This window comes from Sinohyriopsis cumingii, chromosome 18 (assembly GCF_028554795.1).
Source record: "Sinohyriopsis cumingii isolate HCF-2022 chromosome 18, ASM2855479v2, whole genome shotgun sequence".
Lineage (NCBI taxonomy): Eukaryota > Metazoa > Mollusca > Bivalvia > Unionida > Unionidae > Sinohyriopsis > Sinohyriopsis cumingii.
Genome location: NC_142978.1, coordinates 35,687,785 through 35,709,515, shown reverse-complemented (window position 1 = coordinate 35,709,515; position 21,731 = coordinate 35,687,785). Strand labels below are relative to the sequence as shown.

Here is a 21,731-nt window from a genome sequence, read left to right as displayed (position 1 = left end):
GTTGTAAGTTGTGGGTCACCTTTTAAATCATTAGAGGCAACACATATCCTGAAGCGGAAACTGCAAGGACTAAAGTCAGATTTTTTCAGATCTGCACCAGTTGTGCTAACTCTCACACTTTTGGCTGCCATCGTATTGTCAGTCCATCCAGGAATGAAATCAAAGGACACTAGAATTTCATCCATGTTAATGATCATATTGTCAGCAAAATCATCTGCTTCTCCTCTGACCTTCAGGAATTCATCACATGATTTTATTTTCTCAAAATCTTCTGGGCGATGCAAGATCATCAGTGTCCATGCATGAAGCACAGTATTGTGTCACTTTAAAATTTGTTCCATTGTTTCAATTTATTTTCAAAATTTCCATGACTGCTGGTGAGAAGGAACCAAAGTTAGCTTCCATATCTCAGACATCTTTGTATGTACCAAAAAACAAATCAAAATGAAAAAAAATAAAAAAATTGGCACACTTAGAAGAATCCAAAGTCAGCTTCCAAGTCGGCTTGCGATGCAATAAATTAACCTTTTCATTGCTATCCTTTATAAAAGAAAAACTGGCTTCAAAGTATCCAAAAGTTGACTTCCGAGGTTAGTTTGCTTTGTAAAAAAAATAACCTTTATTTTGATGTCATATCGATAAGTTCAAAGACTGAGTTTACTGCTGGCTGCCAGTTGTGTTTATTCACCACCCAGGCTTCATTGTGCTAATGTCTGAAGGTAAATAGTATACACAGCAATAACTTGTTTTAATGATACTTTTGTAACCTGTGCTAGTGAAAAGATTGTCACTTGCACTCAGGTGTATTTTCAAATAAAGATTTTTATTTGCGAGATTCTGTCATACAGTTGATGTGGATATAATTCAGTCCTGGTTATTTTGCACCTAACACCATGTCATGCGTAAATGGCAGTTGTTTTCAAGATATGAGTTGATTTTTTTCCTCTCATTTGCAAAATCATCTGCTTCTCTTCTGGCCTTCACAAATTCATCAAATGATTTTATTTTCTCCAAATCTTCTGGGCAACACTGGGTCATCATTGTCCATGCATGGAGCTCTATATTGTGTCATTTTAAAATTTGTTCCAGTGGTTTACTGTTTTTCAAAATTGGCACACTTAAAAGAATCTAAAGTCAGCTTCCAAGATTGGCTTGCTTCATAATAAAATAATCTTTCTATTGATATCTTATAATAAAAAACCCAGCTTCAAAGTATCCAGAAGTCAGCTTCTTAGGTGGGCTTGCTTTGTAATAAAAATAACCTAAAATAGTTTATCTTTGATGTCTTGTTGGTAAGTTCAAAGAATGAGTTTACTGCTTGCTGCCAGTTGTGTTTATTCACCACCTGGGCTTCTATGTGCTTGCCAGCTGTGATTGTAATTAATTCAGACAGGCATCAATGTCTGTGGGTAAATAGTACACACTGCAGTAACCTGCTTTAATGATACTTTTGCAACCCATTCTAATGAAAAAGATTGTCACTTGCACTCATTTGAATATATTTTCAAATAATGATTTTTATTTACGATATACTGTCATATAGCTGACATGGATATAATTTAATTGTGGTTATGTTGCACCTAACATCATGTCATGCATGAATGACAGTTGTCTTCAAGATATCGGTTGACTATTTCTCTCTCATGTGCAATTTTGTTGGATCCAGATTTAAGCCGGAAAACATATTTAAACCTTTGAGCACAACCAAACATGATTTGTTTCTCAATGTTCATGTCAATTAACAATGTGTCGTGTGTTATTGGAGAAAAGCAATTAAAATACGCTATAGTATGGAAGCTTATGCTACATATACAGTGTTTGTGGATATAATATATTCTTAAATGCTTATGATGAAAAAATGAATAAATGACAACAATACAAGGTTAGTTTCTTTCTTTTTATTATCAAACAAGTGTTTTTATTGCATGCATGGGGGGGTCACAGATTCAGTATAAATTTATTTTGTTTCTTGTGTCTTGGGTCATCTGACCTGGGTGAAAAAAGTTTTACCTTAAGTTTTGGGACATGAAAAAGTAATTATTTTATGTTGTCCCAATACATACAGTAAATACAGTAATTAAAATTCTTGTGAAAGCCACGTGACTCCATAGAACGCAGATTAAAGCTTCAACTGTAAACATAGCCATTAAAGTAATTGGATGATTTCAGTTATGAGCAGCTGGCTTAGTAAATTAATTATGTCAACCTTCAGAAATAGTTTTTATCAGGTGACAGCATAATACATAAAATCTACATGATACAAAGTGTGGAAGATAACTTACATATGTTTTCTTCTTAGTACTACATAAGTCTGCTGAGTGATATAATCAGCTGACAAGCTATGTAATCCAGGTGAGTGATATCAGGCTCACTTGAGACTCTTTAACAGTTCATTTTATTTTTTTTGTATATAGGTTATGACCAATCCCCCGTTGTTGTTTTGCGATGAAGCCACCAGTGGTTTAGACTCCTTCATGGCTGAAAACATAGTGCAGACTCTCAAAGCAATGGCCAGTCGTGGAAAGACCATATTGTGCACAATTCATCAGCCTTCCTCAGAAGTATATGCACTTTTTGACCAGTAAGTATTCAGTGCATATACATTTTATGCATCCAGTTTGCTTTTGAAGGTGGCATATAAAGTTACCATTCATCCCAATCTTTTCTATTCCTACCAGTCATCACTGTCAAGAATGTTTTTCAGCTCACAAACTTTATAAGGATTACTTGAGTCAAAACAAATTTGGTATGAGGTCTTACATTGAGCAGACCCAGGTCAAGTTCAGTTTTCATCATATTCCAACAACATTTAATGGAGTCATTAACCTTTTTTACTGAGAACTTTACCCTTTTAAATTCTTCATAATTTTCATTTCATTCACAGACTGTTGAAGGCTTTAAATGGCTTAAATCAGGACCTAGGTCAAGTTTGGTTTTCATAGTGATGGGCCCTGCTTTTGACTTCTGAAATTATTTTGAACTTGTTTCACTTCAAATTTTTGGCATTGGTTACATCATATCATACATTTATAACCCCTTTTATAATCACACATTAGATGTATAATAATTATATTGCTGTTGTAATACAGTACACACTCATTAACATACCGTATATCGGAGCAATAGAGTATACCACCATGTAGTGATACTTTGTTTTAGTGAAGTAACAATAGTGTAATATATAACCCCATTTGTTAGACATAATTGAGCTTCTTCTTTGTGTGTCTTTGTCTGCTTGTGTAACAGTCTTCCCAGTAGTCAAGATGATTCTGCATTCTTGATAACTGATTCACCTTTCTAATAAGGTACATGTTGATGATCTTTTAATTACTCATCCTGGTAATTAATTAATGCTTGTTAGTCTTTATATTGTCTAATTACAATATTTGCTCTCTTATATAGATTAATTAGTGTTATACTATTGACTTTGGTTGCTTAAGTAATAATATGACTTTACTGTTTTTCAAGATAGTCTTTACATTGTTTAAATGAAGTGGTTGCTCAGGATTTTAGATGCAATGGTTTCAGAACTATGCCACACATCATACATTAGCAGTAACAATTATTAGCTACAATTTTGGGTACATTTGTTGACGCTATTTTGTTATCAATTATTTAAGAAAGCCTCAACTTTATTTCAGACAAGCTGCTGAACAGAATTTGACCAATGTGGAGAAACTACAAATATAGACACTCCTTCCAACAGTTGTTTTCTTAACATATTTGATCAACAGCATTAATACAGATTTGTTCAGAAAGCACCCTACCCAGGTTTCTTGGCCAACTGCTCTTGCATTTTGGGTATTGGACACATGTTAGCCAGGGTAGTGACCTTGACCTCATGCACACTTGGGAGTCTTTTTTTTGTTTTTTCTAAGATGTTTATAAATTAAAAATTATTTAAATGGATTAGGAAAGACAATTGCATATTAGGTTTAATCAAGGTAAGCTTACATTTGATATAGCATGCATCACAGAAATGTTGATTCACCTTTTTTTGGCAATTTTAGGGTCCTGGTAATGGCTGAAGGCAGGGTTGCATATATGGGATCCTCCCCAGATGCTTTAGAATTCTTTAAGCAGTAAGTATCAGAGAGATAACTAGCCCTGCGGGTGATCATGTTGACAGAAGCCAGTGGAATAAGTAGATGGGCACTATACAGAGTAATCATAAATTAACCTTATAACTCCATGATAAGAAGAATTAAAAAGTTTCAAGGTTTAAATAGAAATGAAAATCATAATATCAAGAAAGCAAAGATCATTCTTTTGAGAGAAGATTTATCAATTTAATCATCAAAGCTCACACAGTAAGCACAAATTATTTTCTTACTTTAATGAACTTGTAAGTTGATCCAGGTACAGTATTTATGTATTAAGAGTAGTAACTCACCCTAAAGGTGCTAATTGGGAACTTTCTGTACACACCTCTCCCTTGATAACTCGCAACAGGGTCCAAAAGTACAGACTACAGTGTTAGTGGCGGCATGAGTTACTGACAGACCTCTGAAATTTAATAGAGGAGGTTTCAGTTTATCAATAAAAAAGGATTTGTTCTAATAAAATATTTTATGTATAAGTTAAATTTATTTTCAGTATAACCAACCTTTGAAAGATCATTAAATACATTACTTCATGATGTTGTTGTTGTTGTGGGGTTTAACGCCATTTTGCAGCACATGATAGGCTATACATGGCGGCCAGTATTAATGGTGGAGGAAGAACCAAAGAAAACCCCGGAAAGAACCACCGACCCACGAGAAGCTACTGGCAAGCTTTCTCACATACCCCCATTGGCTGAATCTTAGACTCGAACCGCCGCAGACAGAGGTGAGATGGCAGTGATCCGCAACGAAGAGCGCTTTAGACCACTTGGCCACTCATTACTTCATGAGATTTCAATAAACATTGTGTGTTCATCCCAAAAAAATCGTATGTTACATCATTGCTTTGTGCATATGAATATGGATATATTCAAGTGTTCTTATTCATTCATAACAAATTAAGATTTCTTTTTGAAGAGCACAGGACATTTAATTTGGGAAACTACAACCATTAGTGCCAAAACTCAATTTCTGTTTTTATATTGTTCTGCTGGTAAAATATTGATGCCATAATTTCATTGCAATTGATTTAGAAATTTCTGCTATCTTGAGCAAACTTCAGAGTGCTAATTCAGGAATCATAGTTCATTATAAACTTTAAGGTTACTTCTTCATAATGAACCATATCTGTGAAGCTTTTTATGTACTGGATACTCCTCTAGCTTGCTTCTCTTGCTGTATTTTGTATTTTATTCATCTGCTTTTTCATTAAAGAAGCACAGTTTTAAGCAGTAGTTCTATTCCTCAAACACTTTTAAATATGAAAAACCATCTTAGGTAAATGCATTTTCTTTTCTTTTGCAAATGAGTAAAAAACAACAAGGAAAAATTTCATATAAGTGATAAATACAGTCTTAATACATTTTTGAAACAATAAACATATATTGCTTAGGTGATGGAAAAGAATGCATATTAAATGATTTATTATGAATTTTAGACGTAAATGAAATGCAAGCAAACTGCAGAATTTAAAAAATATATACGTTTCATGCTTTGTAAAATCAAAAACATTTATATAAACTATATAAAAGCAAGAAGCATCTTTAGAGATATTGATGTTTATATTTTAAAACCAAAATACATTGAAGCATAGATTGTAATGATATACTTCCAAATGAACTCATTGTTTGATTGTTTCAAGTCTTGTTTAAAGGAATTAAGCAAGGTGAAAAGTTCACAAGAGATGTTAGATTTGAAGCCAGTGGTTTGAAGATTTTTTAAAAAGTATTTAATCTTATTACATGCTCATTTTTTTATCCATTAACTTTGCATTGTCAGAATCGTTTAGTATTTTACGATACTGAACTCATCTGCAACTTCATATTGCACTCATAAAGGAACTAGTTTCTATTGTAAACAAACAATGGATGCAGATGGTCAGCACTTTTTGTAAACAAATCATGTACACTCACATAGTAGGCAGTTTATGTTTTGGTTAATTACATTTGTTTCTGAATGAACTAAAGCAGATGTTTCATGGACTGCCTCATACCAGCTGCTTTGTTATAATCCATGTTAACTTTTTTGATACAATATTTCAGATTTAGGCAGGAGATGCCAGATTTCATAAAATTGCTGGTTACCTACAAATAACATGCAAGTGACAAGGAATAAACTGACTTCTTTAGCTGGTAATAAGAATGGCAAACAATATACTTACAGTTTTACATCCTGAATTTTCTTTCTTAATTCTGCAAATCCAAATTACACAAGCCATGTCATGGGTTCTCAAGCTTGATTATACATTTCAAAATTTTACTGTAATTTTGACTATGTTCCAAGTGCAATTACATCCTCCTTACTGCACTCAAAATAAAATAAAAATTAAATTCCAAAGCATTTTTTTGATAATTGCAATTGAAAGACTTCTTATTATAATTTCAAATATTCAATGGCAGAACAGAAACACACTTGCAGATGTCAAATGCTTCTCCCTCGCTATTTCAATCTGATGTATTTCATGTAGAATTTGCACAGATGAATCAAGTCCATAATCACGAAATTTCCTAGAATCAGCAAAAATACAAAAATCTATTCATTCCAGATCAAATGGAAAAGTTGTTAAATGCGCATTCATTCACAATATGAATCTAAATTTAAATTTTGAGTAGAGCAAAGTGCCATTTTCTTTCAAAAATTATTTCTAGCGCACGACTAAGTTCAAATTTATCGGGGCGGAGTTATGTACGCATTAATGTTGTGTAATGATGAATCTGCTTTTGTGTATTTAGTTTGGAATACGGCATACATTCAGTTACTTTGTTTCTTGTAGTGTCTTTTATATATAATTAAGTCTTAGGTAGAGCATATAATAAAAAGATTACTGCATTTGTATGGGAAAATATGAACTCATTTTGTCGGATTGGTATACTTCACTCCCATGGCCATGCAGTATTCCATCCAAAAAACTCCCAAGTGGCAACAAATATTTAATGAGTGGCAAGCTTGTATGGGACATGACTTGGAAACCATTGAATGAAGGCATGCTTGTATGGGGCATGGTACAGGACTTGGAAACTATTGAAAGAAGGCATGCTTGTATGAGGCATGGGACATGACTTGGAAACTACTGAATGAGGGAATACTTGTATGGGGTATGGGACATGACTTGGAAACTATTGAATGAAGGCATGCTTGTATGGGGCATGGGACATGATTTGGAAACTAGTGAATGAGGGAATGCTTGTATGGGGCATGGGACATGACTTGGAAACTATTGAATGAGGGCATGCTTGTATGGGGCATGCGACATGACTTGGAAACTATTGAATAAGGGAATGCTTGTATGGGGCATGGGACATGACTTGGAAACTATTGAATGAGGGCATGCTTGTATGGGGCATGCGACATGACTTGGAAACTATTGAATAAGGGAATGCTTGTATGGGGCATGGGCATGACATGGAAACTATTGAATGAGGGCATGCTTGTATGGGGCATGCGACATGACTTGGAAACTATTGAATAAGGGAATGCTTGTATGGGGCATGGGACATGACTTCGAAACTATTGAATGAGGGCATGCTTGTATGGGGCATGCGACATGACTTGGAAACTATTGAATAAGGGAATGCTTGTATGGGGCATGGGTATGACATGGAAGCTATTGAAAGAGAAGCATGCTTGTATGGGACATGACTTGGAAACTATTGAATGAGGGCATGCTTGTATAGGGCATGGGACATGACTTGGAAACTATTGAATGAGGGCATGCTTGTATGGTGCATGGGCATGACATGGAAGCTATTGAAAGAGAAGCATGCTTGTATGGGGCATGCGACATGACTTGGAAACTATTGAATGAGGGCATGCTTGTATGGTGCATGGGACATGACTTCGAAACTATTGAATGAGGACATGCTTGTATGGGGCATGCGACATGACTTGGAAACTATTGAATAAGGGAATGCTTGTATGGGGCATGGGCATGACATGGAAACTATTGAATGAGGGCATGCTTGTATGGGGCATGGGCATGACATGGAAGCTATTGAAAGAGAAGCATGCTTGTATGGGACATGGGACATGACTTGGAAACTATTGAATGAGGGCATGCTTGTATGGGGCATGGGACATGACTTGGAAACTACTGAATGAGGGCATGCTTGCATGGTGCATGGGCATGACATGGAAGCTATTGAAAGAGAAGCAGGCTTGTATGGGACATGACTTGGAAACTATTCAATGAGGGCATGCTTGTATGGGGCATGGGACATGACTTGGAAACTACTGAATGAGGGCATGCTTGTATGGGGCATGGGACATGACTTGGAAACTATTGAATAAGGGAATGCTTGTATGGGGCATGGGACATGACTTGGAAACTACTGAATGAGGGCATGCTTGTATGGGGCATGGGACATGACTTGGAAACTACTGAATGAGGGCATGCTTGTATGGTGCATAGGCATGACATGGAAGCTACTGAAAGAGAAGCATGCTTGTATGGGATATGACATGGAAAATGTTGAATGATTGGCATGCATGTATAGGTCCTGGGTCATGACAATTATTGGAAATTGTTTAATATTGGCATTCTTGTGTTGTTCCTGGGTCCTGACATGGAAACTATTGAAATCTCTATACAATAGACATACATACATTTGCTGGAAATGAAAAGACAAATGTATAGGTACAGTTAGCATCAGCCCTTGGTTCCATCCATACCCTCTGTGACCTGGCCACTTAGTGTCTCTGACTTGGTGCATGGTCAAGACATTTGAACATGAGGATATGTGTTTTACAAACACAGAACTCTAGAGTAAAAATGAAGTGTTTTGCTAATTTTCATTTAATAATTAAGTTTCTGAATGTGTTTTTGTATGCAAGTTTTCTTTTTACATTTAGGAAATATTTTTTTTTACAGCAGTATTAACCCTTTACATTATAGAGCATAGTTACAAAGTGCAGTGCACTATAAATAGAACACCTGTTACCTACTCGACTCCATATGCATAGGCCTGCCTGTTAACTGTTAAGCAGTGTAGTGTATGTTACATTTAACAGCAATTCCAACCATTTTACATTTTTGTTACACATCTATTATGTGTGGAAATATTTAAGAGTAAAGTCCGATTGTTATAGCTGTGTAATTATTTTTCACGGAAGAATTTTTTGTGTGCTTTAAAATCTTGAGAGAACTCATTCACCATCAAGTCAGTGAGGCCTGCTTGACCAACTGTAGCTGCCATTTCTCATACTCGAAATTTACAAGTTTTTTGTCTGCGTCTACATCACTAAGTCATCTGAATTTGATAATTTATAAAAACTAATTGTTGCCTACATCAATATCAGAGCCTTTACCTAAGTTACTGAATCTTTCATAGTTGTGATTCTAATCATGAAAACTTCATAAGTACTGAATTAAATCTGTGACCTCCATTTTGGAGAGTGGAGATTACGAACCAATTACTTTGAATAGCAGATATTGACCAGAGCATAAACAGTGACCACGTGATCTGACGTAATTGTCATTTGCAGAAATAAATGTAGTATCTAATATAGGGTTTTCCCCAAAGGTGGCGCTTCAAAAACCGGCTTAAAATGGCTGATGTTTACAGCAGGCGTCGAAAGACGCTTCCATGCGAATGGAGTAGAGGCGTCAAAATGCGCTTCCATGCGAATGGAGTAGAGGCGTCCAAGGATGCTTGCATGCATGAGGTAAAGCGTTAAAATTGTCACGATGATAATTAAATCACAAGAACTTTATCACAAAATATGCTTAACTTACTAAATTCATGCTTATGTTTTTACATCAGTTTAGTTAATTTCCATTGAAACATATATGGTACCAGAGAAGATTTTTTAAAAATATGACTAAATTCATGTTTATGTTTTTACATCAAATTAGTTCATTTCCATTGAAACTTATATTGTAACCATAGAATTTTTTTTTAAAAATATATGCCAAGGTACTCAGATTACTCAGAGATCTCTTCTTAAAAGGATTCAAATTATTTTTAAATTGCATCTATGGGTGTCTACTCCAGATTGAAAGTGTCTTACCAGAGGACCAGGCATGTTTGACTTAACAGCCCTTTTATTTAATTATGGTTGTTTTTAAATACTGTGGAACTTATCTGTAAAGGACACTCAGGTGACTACAAATGTTTAACCTAATTGTTCTTTGTATAGAGGCTGTTATTTAGATGAAATGGAACAACTGGAATGTGATAAATTCTTTTCTTTATAGACTGGGTCTGAAGATGATTCATAAGTTAATACAGCATGCGTTTGAGCTTGAGTTTTACCATTAGCCCTTGCATCTTGGATTATTAGTCTGATGCTCTAGTGACTGAGCTGCTTTGACAGGCTGGTAGAGGGACCTGAGTTGAGAAAAATCTAAATCTAATATGCTTTTAGCTTTATTCTAACTAAAGTTATACACAGTCCAAATTTTGGGACTTTGAGCTTGAGCTTAAGTCCCTTATTCAAATGTTTGGAAGATGTGGGAGATGCTGTCTATAACATGGAGATGTCGTACTTATCAAGTGACTATTGCATTATTTAGGTTAAAATGCCGATATCATAATTTTGCTGCATGTATCACAGTCAGTCACAAACACCATATGATGTCACAGATGATATCATGATGTCCACATAAAACACACGGTGACCAAGGGTTCCAAATGTATTTTAAACTGATTTTGTTAATGCATTTGGCAGTTTCATCCAGTAAAATCAGCATTTTCTGTCTTGTGATAAATATAATCTTACACATGTATTGACTGCAAATGAAAGTTTTGAAAATTGTCAGGTAATTTCCATTTTTATTCTCATCAATGATCACAAAGATTTGGCTTATTTGTTTTATTAATTTAAAATGAAATGAGCACAAATGTTAGACTGCTCAGGTTATTGTTCTTATTCCTATTTTTTCAGACAGGGACTCTCCTATCCAGGAAGATTTGTTAGTGTATTATTATAATTATTTTTATTTTTATTATTATTATTATTATTATTATTATGCTTTTTGGACAGGGATTCTTCTGTCCAGTGTATTAGTATTATTGCTATTTTTTCAGACAGGACTATTCCTGTCCACTGTATTATTATTGTTATTATTGCTGTTTATTTTCAGACAGGGATACTCCTGTCCACTATATGATTATCATTGTTGTTTTTTGTTTTCTCAGATAGGGATGCTCCTATCCACTGTATGATTATCATCGTTGTTTTTTGTTTCTCAGATAGGAATGCTCCTATCCACTGTATTATTATTGTGTTTTTTTTTTTTTTTTCAGACAGGGACAATCCTGTCTACTGTTATTATCATTGCTGTTTTTTTCAGACAGGGATACTCCTGTCCACTATATTACTATCATTGTTGTTTTTTTCAGACAGGGATACTCCTGTCCAATGTATTATTATCATTGCTGTTTTTTTTTTTTTTTCAGACAGGGATACCTCTGTCCAGTAAATTACAATCCAGCTGACTACTACATCATGACTTTAGCTGTGGTCCCCGGACGTGAGTCAGAGTGCAGAGACAGAGTGGAGGTCTGTAAAAACTTGTATTACAATACTTGAATACTACTTTTAACACATTAACCCCTAGCAACGACTTAACAGGGCAGGAGGCACAGCCTACTGCCGAGCTCTGTAGTGTCATGGTCGTGCATGATACACTAAAGTGGGTGGTATTTATTGTAGAAAGTTAGACAGATGTAGCTTTACAATGATACCAAATAATCTGGAATATCTAGTTGCACTACAAAATACAGATAAAAAAAACCTCATTTTTTGGACCCGACTTTTTTCTACCCAAAATTCGCCCGTGGTCGGAATCCGATTTTGTGTCTGGATTTTAGACTTTTTGGTCTCAGATCTAAGGCAAACCAGTATGAACTGCAAACAAACAAATGAGCCTTAGCAAAAAGTAGGATAAGATGGACATTTGGAATAAAGAGTGGTCTCGATACAAAAATAATGGCAAATTTTGGCAAAAAAAAAGAAAAAAAGAAAAAGAACTCCAACTTTTACCCTTCAGCTCATGTGCGAGTCAAAAAGCCAATGAAAAACAATGTTTCTAACACAGCTAGGCAGTATGTTATTGAAAGATCACTGTGGATTTGGTGTTTTCGGATCTATTCAAAAATAGCTTTCAAAATGTGTTTCCTACTCGATTTTCAGGTGAAAATGACAAAAACCTGCAGGGGTTAATGTGTCAGTAAGCCTGTATATGTCACAGCCTTCAAGATTCCTGAGGTCTCTGATCAGGAGAGCAGGGCTCTTTGTAATGTTTTAATACATGTTCCTTAGTTTAAGTCCTTGCACAGCAAATGGTATTTAGCATTGCATTTTGTATATGTCCAGGCACAAGTTCAGAATCCTCAGTTTAAGTCTTTGCGGAGGAAGTGTTAGATAGCATTGGCCTTTGTAACTGCCTCAACACAAGTTTCTCAGTTTAAGTTTTTTCAAGAGTAAATGGTACTTAAAATTGTACTTTGTAAATGTCCCAAGACAGGTTTCTCAGTTTAAGTTCTTTCAAAAGCAAATGGTACTTAAAATTGGCCTTTGTAACTGTCCCAACATAAGTTTCTCAGTTTAAGTCCTTCAAGAGCAAATGGTACTTAAAATTGGCCTTTGTAAATTTCCCAACACAAGTTTCTTGGTTTAAGTCCTTCAAGAGCAAATGGTACTTAAAATTGGCCTTTGTAAATTTCCCAACACAAGTTTCTCAGTTTAAGTCCTTCAAGAGCAAATGGTACTTAAAATTGGCCTTTGTAACTGTCCCAACACAAGTTTCTCAGTTTAAGTCCTTCAAGAGCATTAAATGGTACTTAAAATTGGCCTTTGTAACTGTCCCAACACAAATTTCTCAATTTAAGCCTTTCAAGAGCAAATGGTACTGAAAATTGTACTTTGTAAATGTCCCAACACAAGTTTCTCAGTTTAAGTCCTTCAAGAGCAAATGGTACTGAAAATTGTACTTTGTAAATGTCCCAACACAAGTTTCTCAGTTTAAGTCCTTCAAGAGCAAATGGTACTTAAAATTGGCCTTTGTAATTGTCCCAACACAAGTTTCTCAGCTCAAGTCCTTCAAGAGCAAATGGTACTTAATAATGTCCAAGGACAGGTTCCTTAGCTTAAGACCATGCAGAGCAAATGGTAGTCAGCACTGAGCAGGGTCCTTTTTAATGCACACTTAAATGCTTGTTTTAATTTTTTTACAACAGACTTGAATGCGACATAAGTGGGATAGTTGAGTAAGAGGATACATTATGTACCAACCTCCCTGACAGTGTTAAGCGGCTTTTGAGATTTGTGTTTTCAGGTCTCAAAGGGGAGGGAGAGGAAGGTTGGTGCATGTAGCTCCAAAAAGGTGAAATTCTGCAGTTGAGAATCAGTTACATCCCAATTAAAAAAATGACTGGAAATTAAAATTTGAATAGAAGAAAATAATATATCTGTTTCTTATAAAGCATTTATTACACTTACCCAATACAATAGCAGACTTATAATGATTTAACATCATTGTCATACACACAATCACCTCCACACAGACATTAAATAAAATTAAATGGTCAGTCCCTTAGTGACTGATTGGCACTGTTATTTAGACATCCACAAAGATCTACTTGCATTTTTCTCAGAATGGAAACATCTTTCTACATCTGTGCTGCTGTGGGTAAGTATCAAACATGCAATGGCCACCCAAGCATATCAGATCTTAGTTTTCCTGAAGGTAGATGATGTTGTTGTTGTGGGGTTTAACGCCATTTTTCAGCACACGATAGGCTATGTATGGCAGCCAGTAATAATGGTGGAGGAAGAACCCGGGAAGAACCACCGACCCACGAGAAGCTACTGGCAAGCTTTCTCACATACCCACATTGGTCGAATTCTAGACTTGAACCAACGCAGACAGAGGTGAGATGGCAGTGATCAGTAACAGAGAGCGCTTTAGACCACTCAGCCACTCGGGGCCCCCTGAAAGTAGACAACTGTTGCCCATTTCTGCCCAGTCACCCTATGTACTCACTTAAAATTCAGGTCCAACTGCAAACAACACACACCCTGATCTGCCATTGCATTTTGCACAGTCAGGACAGGTTCCTTGTTCTACTGAATACTCTTAACAGACTGCATAGACCTGGATCTGCTCACACATTATGCAATAACAGATCTGGGTCCATGCAGTTTGCAGTTGGATTTATCTTATAAATGAGTATATCTGGCACTTGAAGATTTAGCTGCTGATCACAAACTAGGCAATATTTAATAAAGATGGTTTCAAGATTATCATGCAATTCAGCCATGTGTAATAAATGATTGTTCATCAACACACATCTCTTTGATTTACCTAGCTTCAAATGAGTTGGGTTATTGAACTTTGCATACTTGACCTATGCAGATTAGCCTAATGGACTGTCCCACAGCAGTGTTCAAAGGATTTGACACCTTAGATATTGTCAGCAAATTAAGTAACCTGTGATGTTGTTGTTGTTGTAGGGTTTAACACCATTTTTCAGCACACGATAGGCTATACATGGCGGCCAGTATTAATGGTGGAGGAAAAACCCAGGAAAACCCCGTAAAGAACCACTGACCCTCGAGAAGCTACTGGCAAGCTTTCTCACATACCCATGTTAGCCAAATTCGAGATTTGAACCCACGCAGACAGAGGTGAGATGGCAGTGATCCGTAACGGAGAGCGCTTTAGACCACTCAGCCACTCGGGGCCCTGGTAACCTGTGAAGGTCATTGTTTATTCTGACCACATTATATTTTAATTGCCTCACTAATAATCAACTTTTTAAACTACCACCGGACTATTTATTGCTTATACAGGCTACAGGTGATAGGCATATATCATTCTATACCACTGAGGTCTCTTGTTTCTTGTTTTTTCTGCTAAGATTACATGACACCTCATGACATGGCACATATGACGATATAGCAACTAAAAGCATCTTAAAATTCAAAGTGAAATTTACATTTTTTTTAAAAATATCATAGAACCAGACTTACATTTTGCAAGAATAGCAGAATGGAAAATAAAGCATTTTCACCTGTGGTTTTGTATGGATAATTTGAATAATTTTATAAAATGTGTTTTGCTGTCAATATTTACTTAGTTACTCAGCTGTATAATTTGCATACCTTGTTGGCATGGAAACCTACCATATATACTCGCATATAAGACAAGTACGACTGCAAATTGCACAGACCCAGATCTGCTGTTGCATAAAGTGCCAGCAGATCTTGGTCTGTGCAGTTGTTAGGAGTATTCAGTAAAACAAACAATACAGACCCTAATCTGCAGGTGCATTATGCTATAGCATATCTGGATCTTTGTTGTATGCAGTTTGACTCAACAGATAAATGTGTATATAAGATAATGCTATTCCGCACATGAAGGATCAACTGCTCCGATGGCCTAGTGGTTAGAGCATCCACCTTGGATATGGGAGGTCTTGGGTTTGGACCCCAGCCAAGTCATACCAAAGACTTAAAAAAAATGGTACTAACAGCTGCCTCACTAGGTAATGACCATTGTTAAATTCTTGTTCCAACGATGATGAATAAGTTTTTTTACTTAAAATTTGAAATTTTTGTGGTAGTTTTAAATTTTCAAAAGAACAGTTCCTGTAATTATCAAATAGTTGCCATAATGCCAGTGTAAAAGAACCTATTTAGAGTAGAATATACTGTATATATGAATTCCTTGTGATGTTGACATAAATCTTGGCTTTTAATTTATTTACCATATGTATTGAATTTGCAGAAAATTTGTGATGGATTCAGGCAATCAAATTTTGACCAGAAGATCGAGGAGGAATCTGCTGCTATCAAGTCATCGGGGTCATATGATGTATTTGCTATAGTAAGACAATATTTTGCTTTTCAGTCAGTGCCACTGAAAGTGTTGTTGAAAATTCTTTGCATGAAAAACATATGATGGGATACCTTTATAAAGAATATAAATCAGTGGGTAATAGAAAAACATATGATGGGATATCTTTATAAAAAACAGAAATCAGTGGGTAATAGAAAAACATATGATGGGATATCTTTATAAGAACAGAAATCAGTGGGTAATAGAAAAACATATGATGGGATATCTTTATAAAGAACAGAAATCAGTGGTTAATGGAAAAACAATATGTCAATTTTAGATCAAAAATTTTAGAGGATGTAAAGAATATTTGTTGGACCTAGCAACTCTTAATGTTTTTATTGAGACAAGCTTTGTTTTCAGTATTTACCAGCACATCAGCACATTCAGAGCTTTATTACATCCACATATAATCTTATATGGTTGATCTGGTGTTACATTCAGGGTTTTATTATGTATCTACATACTCTTATATTGTTGACCTGATTTTACATTCTGGGCTTTATTACACTCCCATATAGTCCTAAATGGTTGACCTGGTGTTAGAAGCAGACTTTAATCTGTATCTCGATATTGCGCATACAAATTGGTTTTGTTTATTTGTTTTCTTAGGTGGCTACATGTTGAAATTGTCAAACTGTCAAAAGTCTCGATTGATTTTGAATCTCATTCACACAGTAAGGCTAAAAATATTAAAAATTGTAAAGGAGGGTTTATGGAATAAATACAAAACCACATTCATGTTTTGTTCCAAATGGGGTAAAGAACTGGTTTGACATGGCATATGAATATGTGATGGGCTTGACATGTCCTGTCCCATTCCAGACTCATGCTTGACATGTCCCTGTCCCATGCCAGACTCATGCTTGACACATCCCTGTCCCATGTGAGACTCATGCTTGACACGTCCCATTGCCATGCCAGACTCATGTTTTCCACTGGTGAATATAATCTACTGAGGAAACATTAAAATGAAGAGGCCAGACACTTACCACAGCAACCATCTGCTGATCTGGGTAGGATTTGAACCTTGAACCATTGAATTGCAAGTCCATCACACTCACCACTGAGCCTCCATGTCTTCCAGTTATATGGATTAGAAAAATACCGTATCTGAAATGATATTTACGTTGGGGCAATATATAAAATTGAATTCAGATAAATTATATCATTCTGTTATGGTTATGTTGAGTCATTGACAGGGTTTTATATCACAAGTAGCTTTGATAAGAATCAGATTTATGTCTTTAGTTCTTTAACATAAGAGTATAGTGGTCCACATTTTCCAAACTCTCAAATATACTGCTGGCCCAGCTTAGTTAGGCATGGTCATATATGCCATTTAGTTCACTTAATTCATTCTTACAATTGCTGCTTGGTTTATAATAATACATTTTGCTTCCTGCTTGATTAGAATAAATCATCATGTGACATATTATTTGTGAATTGTTATCCAACATACCTACCGGTATGAATCTATCTTGCTTGTAACAGACCTCCACGATTGTCTCCCTTGTGATGCAATACACTTTCATGACTCCTATTAATTGCATTACATTGAAGGAGTTCTGTAAAAAATAATATCCAGTCCCATTTTCTTTTGTCACTACCATACATACTCACATGTAAGTCAAGTCAAGCTGCAAACAGCATAGACTTGATCTGCCATCTCATAATGTACTTGCAGATTGAGGGACTGTATTGTTTGTTCTGATCATTACTCCTAACAAAACTCATAGACTCAGTTCTGATGGCATATAATGTGACAGCAAATCTGGTTCTGTGCAGCTTGCCATTTGACTCTACTTATAGTCTAATATATATGGTGATTCAGAATTTGATATTTTGATATTTAGAGCAGCATTATCAGAAAATAAAAGGGAAATATGTACGTGTTTCTAATACAGTCAAACCCACTTATCTCGACCTCGGTTATCTCGACAACCCGCTTATGTCGAGCGTTTTGGTCCGGTCCCGAAAAAATTCTTCTTTGTTATGCTATTTTTTACCCGCTTATCTCGACCTCTGTTAAGTCGATAACCCGGTTATGTCGGGCATAAGTTTCGGTCCGAAGTAACATGTGGACCCGCTTAATTCGACGAAATGCAACTTTTTAACGTCAATCTCACAGAAATTGTACAAGAATTAGTTTACTGCTCGCTACCGGATGTGTTTATTCACCACCCGCGCATCTATTTATTTGCCATCTGGAATCATAATTGATACAAACTCGCATTGATGCCTGCGGGGTAAGTAGTCTACTCAACATTAACTTGCTTTAATAAATACTCTTTGTAACCCATGCTAGCGAAAGGAGTGTCATTTGCACTCACAGTCAATGTACATGTACATGTACATGTATTTTCAAAAACATTTATTGATCTTTATCTGCGAGATACTGTCATATATTAACCTGGATATAATACAATCTTGGTTATTTTGCACCTAACACCGCGTTATGCGTGAATGGCGGGTGCCTGAAAGCAATCGGTGGATGTTTCTCTCTCCCTCTCTCATTTGTGATTTTCTTTGATCCATTTTTCAATCTGATAACATATTCAAACCTCTGAGTACAACCAAACATGATTTGTTTTTCAATATTCACATCAATTATAAAAATGCGTCGTGTGTTATCTGACATAAGTGATGCACACTACAGTAATGGATGCATACGCTACATGTGATATAAGGAGTTCATAGATATATTTTTTCTTTAATAAACTACTTATGATGATAAAAAAGGAATAAATGATAACAACACCAGGTTAGTTCATTTCATTTTATTATCAATTAAGCGTTTTGTTTATTTTATTGTAACATGCAGTGGGAGGGGATTCCAGTAAACACCAGCAAGAGACAGGGGTAATGCTTAAGGACATTTTTAAAATTACCGGTTTTTATGAACCCGGATATCTCGGGACCCGGTTATGTCGACGATTTTTTTACACCCCTGACGTAATCGAGATAACCGGGTTTGACTGTAGTCTATATGTAAAGTGGAAACCAGCTGTACCTTTTTCCTGCTTACATGTACATGAATATAAAATTACATAAATCAATATAAATTAAAAAAACTGTTCCCTGACCCGTGTAAACATTGTACTTGCATTTCTGATTTCTGAATCAGATCAATTCATTTATGGCTCTAAATTTAAGATTGAAGGTTATATCTCCTGAATATATAAATTTGTATCATAATGTTTGTTTAAATTTATTACCTTTACAATTTTAGAACTTACCTTTTAATTGGCGCCACATAGCCAGTATTGTACTGGCATCCCATTAAACTATATACATGCATACAAGTTTGTATGATAGTAATTTAAATTAAACAGTACTTTTTCTGATTAAAAAATTTTACCAAACAAAGGCTGTGCTGTTTTTGCCTTGTTTGGACTTTTTGCCCCTCCTTACAGAATACAGTACTGTATTATGTTATTGAATGTGCACCAAATTCCATTTATTCTATTGCATAGGCCAAGGTTGCCATTCAAAGTCATGTAAAGGTTTCACATCTTTCTCCTATTTTTGATACACACCACTCTTTAAGATCTTGTTTTCTTCTTTGCAGTCTGACAAGGCATTCAGCAACACATCAAGGTAGGGAGTGAAATTTTCTTTGATGTCAATGAAAACAATTCAATATATACAATGTATTTTTGATGACTTGTATGTTGTGATTTTAAATTCACAAATGTGCTTGACATTTTCCCCATAGCCTGACACATGATGGTAACATGCAATGTGAAATGCCGTGTACTCAGAATGATCCCATGCATGAGATGGTAATAATGTGAAATGCTATGTGTACTCAGAATTATCCCATACACACGATGGTAATAATGTGAAATGCTGTGTCTCAGAATGATCCCATACACATGATGTAATAATGTGAAATGCTGTGTACTTAGAATGATCCCATGCACACAATGGTAATAATGTGAAATGCTGTGTACTCAGAATGATCCCATACAAAATATGGTAATAATGTCAAATGTTAAGTGTACTTAGAATGATCCCATACATGAGATGGTAATAATGTTAAAGATTGTGTACTTAGAATGATCCCATACATGAGATGATAATAATGTGAAATGCTATGTGTACTCAGAATGATCCCATACATGAGAAGGTAATAATGTTAAAGACTGTGTACTTAGAATGATCCCATACATGAGATGGTAATAATGCGAAATGCTGTGTACACAGAATGATCCCATACATGAGATGGTAATAATGTGAAATGCTATGTGTACTCAAAATGATCCCATACAAAATATGGTAATAATGTCAAATGTTAAGTGTACATGGAATGATCCCATATTCTAGATTGAAATTTGATCATAATCCTTGTGAGAAGTTGAAGCAACATGTAGTGAGAAACAAATTGGGAATGGATTGAAAGAGAGAGAAAGAGGAGATAGAAAGAGAAGATGAATTACCCTTTAGTCTCAAAGTTTCATCACACACATTGAAATTCTCTTACAGATATGAATCATCTTGGGTTAGACAAATGGCCTGTTTACTCAAACGGTGTTGGTTGACAAACTTAAGAGAACCAATGGTCATAAGAGTCCGATTTGCCCAGACTGTTGTAAGTATGTCTAAACAAGTTACTATATTCATGAATATATAAGCACATTATTGTATGAATATGTCTAAATAAGCTACCAGTTTTATGAATGTATAGTGCACATCATTGTAACCGCTCTGGTGGCCTAGTGGCTAGAGCATCCACCTCGGATGCAAGAGGTCGTGGCTTTGATCCCTGGCTGAGTCATACCAAAGACTTACAAAAATGGTACTAACAGCTGCCTCGCTTGGCTCGCAGCATTAAGAGTTTAGTGTTAGGACTGGTTGGTCTGGTGTCAGGATAATGTGACTGGGTGGGACATCATATTATAAATCTGTCGCATTATGCCCCAGTGCTAGACATCACTATAAACTGCCACACTGCAGACATTGTAGCGATATGATTGAAAAATAGTTAAAGCTATGTTTAAAAAAAATCCAAATCCAAATCTAAATAAGTAAACATTATCATGCAATTTTCATAGTTTCATGGATAATGGGGCATATCAATGTATGAAAATGTCTAAATAAGCTACCATCTCCATGGATGTATAGTCCATTTCAATCTGTAATCTAAAGAAGTTACTGTTCTCATAGTTTTATTAATTTATATTGCACATCAATCAGTCAGTGTGTCTAAATAAGCTATCATATTGAATTTCATGGATGTATAGCCCACTTTCAGGTCATGAGTATGTCTAAATAAGCTACCATATTGAATTTCATGGATGTATAGCCCACTTTCAGGTCATGAGTATGTCTAAATAAGCTACTATATTGAATTTCATGGATGTATAGCCCACTTTCAGGTCATGAGTATGTCTAAATAAGCTACCATGTTGAATTTCATGGATGTATAGCCCACTTTCAGGTCATGAGTATGTCTAAATAAGCTACCATATTGAATTTCATGGATGTATAGCCCACTTTCAGGTCATGAGTATGTCTAAATAAGCTACCATATCCATGGATGTATAGTCTACTTCAGTCTGTGAATATGCCTAAATAAACTAGTCCACATCAGTCTGTGGGCATGCAAAGAGCTACAATATTGATAGGTGTACAACTTCAAGAGTATTGACTTAATCTGTACTTCATAATCGATATTTGTTGTCAGTCAGTGTTATGTCACCATGGCAAAGATCAAGCAGATCTTCAAACATTGGGATCTACAATGTTTAGATTACATAATGCAAGATCAAGTCTGATTTTCA

At 35.6% G+C, this 21,731-nt stretch overlaps 1 protein-coding gene across 6 annotated transcripts in view; it reads left to right on the top strand.

Moving 5' to 3' along the window:
• Positions 1 to 21,731, top strand: part of LOC149776393 (protein white-like) — a 78,625-nt gene that overhangs the window by 30,169 nt on the left and 26,725 nt on the right. For all 6 annotated transcript variants that reach the window (XM_089940756.1, XM_089940754.1, XM_089940757.1 and 3 more), the window contains 6 exons: positions 2,415 to 2,581; positions 4,011 to 4,082; positions 11,501 to 11,603; positions 15,835 to 15,933; positions 19,517 to 19,545; positions 20,434 to 20,539. In XM_089940756.1, coding sequence (XP_089796882.1) covers positions 2,415 to 2,581; positions 4,011 to 4,082; positions 11,501 to 11,603; positions 15,835 to 15,933; positions 19,517 to 19,545; positions 20,434 to 20,539 — 576 coding nt within the window. The remainder of the gene's footprint in view (positions 1 to 2,414; positions 2,582 to 4,010; positions 4,083 to 11,500; positions 11,604 to 15,834; positions 15,934 to 19,516; positions 19,546 to 20,433; positions 20,540 to 21,731) is intronic.